The 12,466-nt window shown below is 40.2% G+C and overlaps 1 protein-coding gene across 2 annotated transcripts in view; it reads left to right on the top strand.

Moving 5' to 3' along the window:
- Positions 1–1,261: 1,261 nt before the first annotated feature.
- STYX (serine/threonine/tyrosine interacting protein) overlaps positions 1,262–12,466 on the top strand; it is a 37,853-nt gene continuing 26,648 nt past the window's right edge. The window contains exon 1 of one of the 2 annotated variants that reach the window (XM_034992830.1): positions 1,262–1,639. In XM_034992830.1, coding sequence (XP_034848721.1) covers positions 1,583–1,639 — 57 coding nt within the window. In that variant the 5' untranslated portion in view covers positions 1,262–1,582. The remainder of the gene's footprint in view (positions 1,640–12,466) is intronic. The other variant, XM_034992831.1, reaches the window with a different exon arrangement.

Genomic DNA, 12,466 nt, shown 5'->3' with positions numbered 1-12,466 from the left:
AAAGGTGCTGTTTAAAAAAAACCAAATTGACTTCAGTTTAATAAAGACTAAAGAATGTATGATATATGATGTGGGTAATTATACAATCATTCTTCAAATTAAAAACTTACTAGCAGAGTATAGTGTGTCTTTTTATAACTTTAAGAGATAACAGTTTACATAGTGGTAGAGAAAACGGAGCACTCAAGCTAACCATCAAATAAATTACTGAACAAGTTCTATTTCTATATATGTTGGCAGTATGTTTCATAAAAATGACAATATAAAAATAATACGATGTTTGTCAAGGGGGTCTTGGTCAAATATCCATGTGATTCTTTTAACTTTGTTCATTGTAATTAGCAATTTCGTTAATGACTTTCTCACCTTTCTACTTTGGTGGTTTTTGTTTTTTTTTTTTAAAGAATCAGTTTGGTTTACAAATCTTGAAAGTTTAAGTGTGGATTCTTCTGCTTCTACGTTTGGTTTTCCTCATCTGTTTAAAAATAAAAAGGGTAACTATCTCCCTAGGCCCAGAGAAAGTACCCTGTACCTCACCTCTATTTATAATATAGTATTAACAGACTCAAACTCCTTTTTTAAAAGATAATGAAAGCCATGTAGTTTAATATATATAATTATATATAATATTAATATTTCAACATAAACTTAGAATGAAAGGGAGAGAGCTTTCTTCGGTATCATGTATATACTGAGTGAACTATCAGTTGTTTCTTGTTCTTAGGATTTTCTATTTGCCATTGTTTGAGGTTTTCTAGTCATGTTCCCAAGTATTAAAAGTCCACCGTTTCAGTTTGCTTAAAAGTGATGGGTGTTTCATTTTCTGTGTAGCGTAACATAGTTTTAAGATGAACTCTTCATTTATTACTCTTTTGATTATAACCTCACCACAGATTGCGCCAGGATTCTGAGGGAAGAAACTACAGTTTTCCTTTCGGATGCCAGTTTCTGGTGGCTGTATGTTTTACCCGTTCTTCTACTACAGAAGGGCTTTGCGTCCTGTCTGGAAAGGGCAGAGGTGGTCTGGTTTCCCACTGCCTTTCCCAGGACATTCAGTCGTTCCCTCCCTCCTGCCGCAGCCCCACCTCCTCCACACCCGGTGAGCTTCGGCCGTTGCTCCTCCGAGGCCCCGCCCCCTGCGTCTGCGCTCTGGCGAAGGGGCGGGGCGGCGGCGCGCTGACACCTGGCGGCCGCGGGGGGCGGGCCGAAGGCAAGCGTGGGCTGGGATTGGCTGGGGCAGTGCGGGGAGGGCGGGGGAAGGAGGGGAGACGGTTGTAGGGCTTTTGCTGGTGCCCGAGCCTGTGCGGCCTGAGGGGCGCGGAGACTCAGGGGGAGGGAGACGGTAGCAGCATGGCGGCAGGGTATGAGCCGCCCAACCCTCCTCTTCCCCGCTGTCGCCGCCGTCGCCGCCGGAGTCGCTGGGACCCTTTAGTCTGCGTGTTTTAGTTGTAAGCCCGCTGCCCGCCCGTCAGTCCTCCGGTCCACCCGCCCTCCTTCCTTTCTCTGCCACTGGCAGCCCGAGGGTCGGGCGGGCGGGGTAACTCCCACTCCCACCCCACCCACAAGCCCCGGGGCCGGGACCATGGAGGACGTGAAGCTGGAGTTCCCCTCGCTCCCGCAGTGCAAAGACGACGCCGAGGTGAGTCTGTCCGGCGACTGCCACGCACAGGCCTCCCCGTGTGGCTCCTCGGCCGCGGGGCGACCCCAGGCCCCAACCGTCGAAGTCTCCAGCTCCACCGGAGCCCTGTTGCCTCCTGAGACCGTCCTGGGACCTCGGGGAGGAGCGTCCCGCTCTGGGGCGGTGTGCTTTGACCCTCACTCACTGAGTACCTTTTCCCCTCCTGAGACCCTGCGGAGGGGCTGCTGGGTCTGGTCGACTTAATTAAATGGGAAGGGCAAAAGCAGCCGTTTCTCCCCCAGGCTCGGTGTCTAGGACTTACTTTGAGTAAGGTTCCCCATTTTATTGACAAGGCAGTACGAGGGTAATGTTTTAAATCTCCATTTGAGCTATATTTTTGGTGTCATCGATTCGCTTGTGGGACACATGGCCCCACATGTGAAATAGATCTGGGGCCTGAACTTTCGAAGTGCACCTTCAAAAAGTTTTCCAAAGTAGTTGTTTTGTTTTTGTTTTTTTGAGGCAAAGCCTTGGCCCGCAGAATAAAATGTCACAAAGCTAGCACATTTGAATCTAAAAACTTGCCCTTTGGAGGGGAGTTGATACTGAGAATGAAATTCTTTATAACCTGTTCTCCTGATTTCTAAATCGGGATTCTTTGTACTCCACCTTACTTCTTCTTTGCCTAAAGTTTGTATTGAGTTTTTTCCCCCCATCTATTGCTAGTTTAAAATAAAATGGTGTTACACTCTACTAAATTAGAATTTTCTGAAGACTAAATTAGTAACAAGACAAGGATACTCAGGAGAAAAAAAAAAAGACCAGGATACTCGGTTATGCTCTAGTAGGATCAAGAAAGATTAAAATTTCTAGTTCTAAATACCTTAAAAATAATTGGAAAATAAGGCTGTATTTTTAAGAAACCATTCAGTTTATACCAGATATTCTTTTGAATATCTTTTGGGGTTCTCATTTTTTATTTGGAGGGATCCTTTGTGGTAGTAGTCTTTCAGAATTTCATATTTTAAGAGTAGGCTGTTAAATAGGAAAAAAAGTTGAATTTAGGTTATTTAAAAAAATAAATTTACACTTTTTTGTTTAATATGGAATAATGTGAATGAGGAATATGCTTTTTTCCTTAAAACGATCCAGTGATTTCAGTCTGGAAGCAACCCTAAGACATAGTGTAGAGCATTCTCTCTTTTCAGGTGAAGAAATTGTAGCTTACTAAGAATAAGTGATATGCCAAGGTAACAGTAGTGTAAGACACAGTTGAGGACCTTGGTCTCTTGATTCCTAAAACATTGTTTTTAATGTATGTCAATTCTTCCCTTCTCTGATCTTAAAAATTCTAGTTTAAAATGTTTACAGACTTGCATTTGATCTTTTATTATGTATGTGTCTTACTCCTGTAAAAATTATAAAATCTTAACTGGGAATATAGCTTTCCTCTGCAAGGACAGAAGTAATGCTTAAATCCTAGTAGATAATGATGCAAGTACTATTTACTGAAAGCCAGTTCATTCCTTTTTTCATAGCATTGGATGTTTGTTTTCTTTTTGGTTGCAAGTGACAAAAACCAACTCAGACTAGCTTAAACCAAAGGAGAAGTAAATCCAGAAAGGTAGGGGTGCAGCTGGTCTCAGGGACTTGACTAGACCGTATTATAATGCATCAGAACTGCCTCTGCCTCTACTTTCTCTCAGGGTTTCTGCTTGTACTCTGGCTTCTCCACAGATAAGGAGTTTGACTGTCAGTTCCTTCAAGGTCACACCCTTACAGAGCTTACACACTGAGGAGTAGTATCTCTCTAAGCTTCACAGGATTGGCTTAATCTAGCTCATGTGCCATCTTTTGGATCAGTACCTATAGCCAGAAAAGGGCGAATACAATGAGAAGCCCAGACTCACTTCTGTGGCCACGGGAGTGAGGTTCATCATTGGTAGCCCTCCTACCAAAACCATAGGAGCATTTCCACAGAAGATGGGGGTTGCTTTCTGGGCAGACAAAACTATAAATAACCATTAAATAGGGCATATAGTTACTCACGATAAACTAATAGAATGTTAATTTTCTTTTTTTTTTTTAAGATTTTATTTATTTATTTGAGAGAGAATGAGATAGAGAGAGCATGAGAGTGGGGAGGGTCAGAGGGAGAAGCAGACTCCCCGCTGAGCAGGGAGCCCAACGTGGGACGCGATCCTGGGACTCCAGGATCATGACCTGAGCCGAAGGCAGTCACCCAACCAACTGAGCCACCCAGGTGCCCCAGAATGTTAATTTTCTAATATCCCATGAGATTTAATGGTCAAATGGTCTCACACAGTTACGGTGACCAGCCAATAAAGTGTTCTTCCATCTAGGAAGTATTTCATGGAAACCTAAATTACAATCCAAATCTTGTTTTTGTAAAAATGGAATTCAAGTAGAGAAATTTTAATGCATGCTCTTAATGAATGATGTGATCAATCTTTGACAGCTTGATGATCCTGTCACCTCTATAAGAATATTACTTCCACATTTCTTGAAATACTAGTCGGGGCATTCTTTTAGGACAGTCCTAGCAAAAATTTAACTGTTCAGATTGGTTTGCAAAAAGATTGTCACTCCTTTGTTTAAAACTTTGCTGTGATTTCCCATTGATTTAAGGATGAAGTTCAAACCCTTAACGTCTGCAAGGTTGTGTGTGATCTGCCATCTGCCTGCTTTTCTAACCTCATTATGAGCTACTCTTCCCCTTGCTCCCTTCTCTGCCCTAGCCATGTTCATCTTCTCTTGGTTCCTGGAATGCTTTGGTTCCTCCCACCCTCCCACCCCCAACCAGGACTTTTGCGTTTGCCATTTTCCTCTCTGTGACTGCCAGCACTACCCTTGTCTTCACCCAATTAACTATTTGCTCTTGGTAAGTTAGATCTCACTCTAGGTATCATTTCTTGAGAAAAGTGTTCCCTGATTTTGCCAACTCCTCCTGCTCCCCTCTCCAACCCTCTCACCCCCTGCCCCAGAGTAGTTTAATCCTCCAGGTTTATAAGTCTCTGTAGCACTTGGTACTTTTATACCTACCTTGTAAAAGATACCATACTGGTAGTTTGGGTCAATGTCTATTTTCCATGATAGACTGAAATTTTCATAAGGGAGTTTATTCACCAGTATGTTCCTATCTTATTCCCCACCCTTTCTTGCACTTAACACACTGTCTGGTATATACCATGAGTTTAACAAATGTTTGTTGAATTAATGAAAGAATCTTGATTGGTTTTGGTAGTAGAGTCTTGTGACAGGATTATAGTAGTTTCTCTTTAGATGTGAAGAAAAGAGCAGCTTACACTGTCAACTTTTAAATAAATTAGTTGCATAGTTAGGGCTGTTGATTTTATAATTCAGGAATTAATGTTTTCAGATAGAAAGTGTAATATAATTTATTTCAGTTGCAGTTTGGCAACTTAAATGTTACTCTATTTTTCTTTCTCCTTTGTTTCCCATAGTACAGAATAAAAAATAGGAATTGCTTAATAGTTCTGATTGAGGATCCTTTAAATTTAGAATGGTGCTTTTTAAACCTGACTGTAGAGTAGAATCACCCAGGGGGCTTTTTAAAAAATAACCATTTCTGGACCCTACCATCACCTATTCTGATTTAACTGGTCTGAGATGGAGTCAGATAATTCTAGCTGCAGCCAGGTTTATGAGTAACTGACTTAAAAGGATCTTACTTGAATGCCCTTCTGTCTCTTGTTTTTAGAGTGAAAAACTCCTTTGTCCTTTGGTTGAAGCAAAACTTGAAATAGGGATGAGAATTAAAGGAAAGGGCTTATTATGAAGAGGGCTGTTTTTTTTAGAGAAGAGAAGCTCTAGTACTAATTTTTCTGTTTTGTGAAATGTCCCAGCTCTAGTATAGTATTCTGATGATTAATTTTTTCTCTGAACTGCTCCTCCCATCAACTAAAATTCATAATCTATTTTAGTATTTCTAAAGGTTATGTTTCATCCAGCCTGATCCATCTGAAAATAAGGATTAAGTTTTTATTTTATTTTATTTTAAGATTTTATTTATTTATTTGACAGAGAGATAGCACAAATAGGCAGAGAGGCAGGCAGAGGGAGAGGGAGAAGCAGGCTCCCCGCCAAGCAGGGAGCCCGATGTGGGACTCCATCCCAGGAGCCTGGGATCATGACCTGAGCCGAAGGCAGCCGCTTAACTGACTGAGCCACCCAGGCGCCCCAAGAATTAAGGTTTTAATTTATCTAATGGTTACAGCCTATATTTTTTGCTGCGTTTATTATTTACTGATCTTTGAACATTTTTCTATCCCCTAAGTGCAGTTTTATAGCTCATGTAATTGCATTTGTATGAGAAGAAAGGAGAGAACGTGAAAGATGTTTTAATATGCCATACCTTCTAGCTCATATTGATGATTGAAGGATTTTCACTTGTGAATTAATTTTCATCAGAAGCGTAGTGTTTTGGGGCGCCTGGGTGGCTCAGTCCTTAAGCGTCTGCCTTCGGCTCAGGTCATGATCCCAGGCTCCTGGGATCGCCCGCATCGGGCTCCCTGCTCAGTGGGAAGCCTGCTTCTCCCTTTCCCACTCCCCCTGCTTGTATTCCCTCTCTCACTGTGTCTCTGTCAAATAAATAAAATCTTGAAAAAAAAAAAGAAGCGTAGTGTTTTACAATGAGGGGTATTTTGGTTTAGCTGGCTTGCTTTGTTTTGAAAAATACAGTTGGACTGCTTGGCTAATCATCTAAGTTTGGGAAACTGATTCTACTAATTAAGTACAGTAGTAATTCACAGTAGATCATTGGGAATCTGCCCCATTACCACTACCATCCCTAAAGTGATGGATTTTAGCAGCCTTGTGGGCAGGCTGAGATTAAGATTGAGTGTGATACAGGCAAGATTTGGTTGTTAGAGACATGTTCAGACAGATGGCCATCTGGTAGAGCAAGACCATGAGCATGAATGACTTAAAATCTTGATCTAGTATGCTAAAAACATTAGCAGAAGTGATAGGCAAGACAGGATTAAGATTTGTTTTGTAGGGTGGGTATTAGGGCTAGGTAAACAAAGAGGGTGGAAGCTTGAGATCAAAATCTAATTCTAGCACTAGGAATCTTCTGTGAGAGAAAGCCTTTTAGCTTGCAAAGGATCCACGCCTATTACAGCAAGTCTGACACTCAACAAAGTAGGCTGCTTTTTTGTGCAGTGAATAGGAATAATTTTTCATTCTCTCCTGCAATACAACTTGCTTTTTACTCCTATAATATCTTCCTTATATAAATACAGCATACACATTCTACTGTATACAATCTTTCGGAAGCTCAAAATTTCTTTGAAGCCTCTTATTTCACTTAAAACTTCAAGTAAGTTTTACATTCTATCCCATATGGTCACGTTTGTTTTAAAATAAATAAAAATAAAAATCAGTGGCCAGCCAGTGAAAACACTTTCTCCAAAAAAAAAAAAAAAATCTTTTGGTAAAATTGATATTCCAGAGGAAGCACATTTATCCTGTGCCTTTGAGTGCCTTCTAGCATATATGGTGCCAGATATTCCCTGGAATATATGTATACCATTTTACTATATACGTCCTCTGTTTTTTTTTATGCACAGTTTAGAAATTTTATTTTAGTTACACTCAAAAATACACATTTCTTTAATCGCTTTTCTTCTTTCTCACAACTCTGATAAGTTTCTTCAGGAAGATAAAGCTATTAGACTAATCAAGAATCTTTAAAAAAAAAAAAGGGAAAAAAAGATCTAGCACCATATATCTCCATAATGTACATCTATCATGTGCTTATTTTGTGGCAGGCACTATGCTCGATGTTAGGGGTACCATGATGAAAATGACAGTCTTTGGCTTAAGTTCTTTAAAAATTTTTTAATATAAAAAGTTTATAATATATTGGTAAATTAAATGCACATTCATTTTGTACAGATAGATTACATTTCCCCCTCTACTGGCTTGGAAATTATATGCTTTATTTCTGTTAATCCCTATAGGTTAATCACCATCATTTTATGCAGTCAGCATTTGTCTAAATACAACTATGTCTGCCATATAGTTCCTTCTTACATTGAGAGGCTGTATAGTGCCAATGTTTCTGAAGTCAACTGCTTAGACTTCAAAGTTAAGTTACTTAGGCTCTTTGTGCCTAAAGTAGAAATGTAAGAGAAAACAATACCTTTTCTTTTGGGGAGGTGCAGAGAGAGAGGGACAATATTAAGCAGGCTCCAAATAGGCAATGAATATTATGATTTCTGTAACCACAGTTTAGTTTTATCTGTTCTTGAACTTCATATAAATGGAATCATGTAAAATGGACTCTGTTGTTTATGACTTTGTAAAAAGATTTATTTGAGTGTGCTTGGGGGAGGGGCAGAGGGAGGGAATCTGCAAGCAGACTCCCCGCTGAGTGTGGAGCCCAGCTGAGTGTGGAGCTCAACACAGGACTGGATCTCACCACCCGTGAGACCACAACCCGTGAAACCAAGAGTCAGATGCTCTGAGCTGAAACCAAGAGTCAGATGTTTAACATCATGACTGAGCCACCCAGGCATCCGTTTATGGCTTTTTTCATTAAACATAATATCTGTGAAATTCACCTGTATTATGCTTATGAGTAGTAGTAGATTCTTTTTTATTGCTGAGTACTATTTCATTGTATGATAATTGTCATGATCTCAGGATCCTGAGATGGAGCCCTGCGTGGAGTTCCTTGCTCAGAGGAAGTCTGCTTGGGGCTTCTCTCTTCCCCTCCTTCTCCCCTTCCCTCTGCTCATGTGCTTGCATGCTCTCTCTCTCTCTCCCCCTTAAATAAATTTTTATTTTCTTTTTAAAGATTTTATTTATTTGAGAGGGAGAAAGAGAGAGAAAGGGAGAGAGTGAGAGCACAAGAAGGGGGAGGCTGATGCAGGGCTCCATCCCAGGATGCTGGGATCATGACCTGAGCTAAAGGCAAAGTAAACCACCCAGGCTCTCCTTAAATGAATTTTTTTAAAAAAATTAAAAAAAAATCTTTTGTGCCCTTTTAAAGATCTTTGCTTTTTCCAGGGTTGTGAAGATATTCTATGTTTTCTTCTAGAAGTTTTGTCATTTTTTGCCCTTGTGTTTATACATACACACTTTTTTCCCCATATATTCAAGTATGTATTGAGTGCCTATTATGTGCCAGGCACTGTCATCAAGTGTTGGAAATAGATGCAACAGTGAAGACAGGCAAGATGTTTGTGTGTGGGGAGGGTTTGCCGGCAGGGGCGGGGTGGGGTGAGAGGTCAGGATCAGAATTCATTTTATTTTATAGACATTTATCTAATTGTTCTGGTACCAGTTGTTGAAGGACGGTTTTTTTTTTCCTCCATTGAATTGCCTTCTTGTCTTTCAGGAAGTTAATTGGCTGCATATGTGAACGTCTTTTGGACTCTTCTTTTCCATTCCTCTGTTTGCTTTTAGTCTGGAAAAAGAAATTCTCCTCTTCGTGTTTGGTATACTGCTATTTACTGTGTATTTCTTTCCCCTTAATCTTGCTTGGGATTTAGTGGGTTGCTTATTTCTGAGGTGTGGTGTCTTTAACCAGTTTTGGAAAATTTTCAGTAACATCTTATGTAATATTATCTCTCCTTTATTTTCTCTATCCTTCTTCTGGAACTTAGATTTTATGGATGTTAAACTTTTAAATTCTATCTTTTTTTTTTTTTTTAAAGATTTTATTTATTTATTTGACAGAGAGAGACAGCGAGAGAGGGAACACAAGCAGGGGGAGTAGGAGAGGGAGAAGCAGGCTTCCTGCTGAGCAGGGAGCCTGATGCGGGGCTCGATCCCAGGACCCTGGGATCATGACCTGAGTCGAAGGCAGACGCTTAACCGACTGAGCCACCCAGGCGCCCCTTAAATTCTATCTTATATGTCTATTAACTGATCATATTTTCCAAACTCTGAATTTAGGTCATTTCTTCAGTTCTATTTTCCAGTTCACAAATTCTCTCTTTAACTCCGTCCTTTCTTCTGTTTAGCCTATCCACCGATTTTTAATTTCATTTGTATTTTTTTTTCATTTCTACATATTCCTTTTGGTTCTCTTAATAAATTTATTAATCCTTGGTCATACTTTTGATGCTCTCATACTTTTGATGCTCTAAATGTATTATATTTTTCCATTGTCCTAATATCTGCAGGCTTTGTGAATGTGATTTAGTTGTATCTGTTTTTTATGGTGGTTCGTTTCCTCCTCTTTTTTTTTTTTTTAAATTGTGAGCTCATTGAAACTTATCTCTGTGAATTATTTCTGATCTAGGTTTAGGGTATGCTTCTCCAGAGAGAAAATGCATTTGCTTTTCCCAAGAACCAATGGACACTATCTACCCAGGACCACTTGACACTGAATTTTCACTTGGCCTCACAAAAATAATTGAATTTTATTTTATTTTTTATTTTATTTTAATTTTTTTTAAAGATTTTATTTATTTGAGAGAGAGAATGAGAGAGAGAGAGAGCACATGAGAGGGGGGAGGTCAGAGGGAGAAGCAGACCCCCCGCTGAGCAGGGAGCCCTCACGGGACTCCAGGATCATGACCTGAGCCAAAGGCAGTCGCTTAACCAACTGAGCCACCCAGGCGCCCAAAAATAATTGAATTTTAATGCCAGACATGAGCGAAGGCCAGATTGTAGTTAGGAAGACCCCATCCCACCACTACCACATTCTACTCAGACCTAAAGCTAAGAAAGGCAAGAGTACTCATTTCTATGGGGTTGAGGTGAGTTCTCCCTCCCTCCCCAATCTCCCCAGTTTATCATTCACTGAGTGTTGCCTTTTGGGATCTCAGCTTTTTGGTATCGATCTGCCTTCCCTCTTTGATCAGGTCCTACGCTTTGTCTTACGTCTCACATGTACAGTATCATTTTAAATAAGGCCATGGTGAGGATATGGAACAGCTAGAACTCCCATACATTGCTGGTAGAAGTGTAAGTTCGTTTTGGAAAACTTTTGGCAGTTTCTAATAAAGCCAAATATAGGCCTACCCTGTGACATATTAATTCCATTGCTTTTTTTTTTAAATTAACATATAATGTTTTATAGGGGCGCCTGGGTGGCTTGCCTTCAGCTCAGGTCATGATCTCACGGTCCTGGGATCAAGCCCCACATCAGGCTCCCTGCTCAGCAGAGTCTGCTTCTCCCTCTCTGACCCTCCTCCCCACTTGTGCACTCTCTCTCTCTCTCTGTCTCAAATAAATTAAATAAATTAAAAAAAAAAAACATATAATGTATTATTTCAGGGGTACAGGTCTGTGATTCATCAGTCTTATATAATACCTAGTGCTCATTATAACACAAACCCTCCCCAGTGTCCATCACCCTGCTACCCCATACCCCCCACTTTCTTTTTTTAAGATTTTATTTTTTTAAGTAATCTCTACACCCAGTGTGGAGTATCAACTCACAACCCCAAGATTAAGAGTCACATGCTCTTCCAGCTGAGCCATCCATGCAACAACATGGGTGAATCTCACAGACATTAGGTTGAGTGAAAGAAGCCAGGCATAAAATGGTACTGTTGTGATTCCATTTATATTAAGTTCAAGAACAGGCAAAACTAATTTATAGTGATAGAAGTCAATAGTCACCTCTGAAGAGAGGATATTGACTGAGAAGAGAAGGAGGGAACTTTGTAGGATGATGAAAATCTTCATCTGGGTGGTGATACATGGATGTATTGCCTGTGAAAGTTCATTGAGCTCTACATTCAGATTTGGGCATTTTAACACTTCATTGTGTGTTCTTTTATACCCCCATTTTAAAAGAACAAATACAAGGCTATGAAAGATCAGCAGATCCTCTCTGGATATGGCTTCTTAGGGTTTATAGCCTACTAATATCACATGGCCAAGATCCATTTTCAACATTAAAGACAAAAAAATACTTTGTTTCTTTATTAAAAAAGAAAAATTGCTGACTGTATTGCAGGAGTACCATTCTGTCTTTTCTGTAGCCAAATTCAAGAGGTGCATTAGATTGAACACAACCCAAGGAAGTATTGGAAGCAAAGAGTTTTGGGGCACCTGGGCAGCACAGTCAGTTAAGTGTCTGACTCTTGATTTCGGCTTAGATTATGATCTCAGGGTTGTGGAGCCTGCTTGAGAGTTTTTCTCTCTCCCTCTCCCTCTGCTCTCTCTCTTAAAACAAAAAAAAAAAAGGAGAAGAAAAAAGAAAGCAAAGAGTTTTTATTACTTGTCACAAGAAGACAGGGAAATGGCTCTCAAAGTACTGTCTCCTCTTGGGGTTCATGCATGAAACTTTTATTCTGTGTGCTAGGGAACAGGGCCAGGGAGCTTGATACATTAAGGAACTTACACATTTTGTTACCTAGGTATTTGGTTTCAACTGCTCATGCTTAGTATGTCAACATGCTAGTGCATACATTGTATGTTCAAAAAAAATGGTTGGAAAATCTTGCCCTTGGGAGGAGATCTTTATATTATAATGAGCTAGAGGTAACTTTAGGGCAACTCGGGGCTTCTGTGCAGGTCCTCAGCTCCAAACTGGCTCAAACTGGTTCACAGAAGAGGGTATCTGATGGCACACCTAGCCATAGCTTCTTGTTCTGCAAAACAGACACATTCTTTCCTGCCTTCCCCCCTTGCCCCTCCTCCCTTCTGCTGATAGCTTGAAGCTCTCTGATAGGAGTAATTCTCCATTGCATCCTAGCTAAGATTTCTGTTACAGATGTATAACATTTCTACTTTATGTGTTAAAAATACTTTTCTGACTTGGAAAATCTAGGTGAAGGGTAAAGGGAATTCCTTGCACTAGTTTTAACTTTCCTGTAACCCTAAAATTATTTTAAAATG

This window comes from Mirounga leonina, unplaced genomic scaffold (genome assembly GCF_011800145.1).
Source record: "Mirounga leonina isolate KUSES-001 unplaced genomic scaffold, KU_Mleo_1.0 Mir_82, whole genome shotgun sequence".
NCBI classification, from domain to species: Eukaryota; Metazoa; Chordata; class Mammalia; order Carnivora; family Phocidae; genus Mirounga; species Mirounga leonina.
Note: the sequence above shows the minus strand (reverse complement) of the source record. Positions and strands in the feature narration are given on the sequence as shown.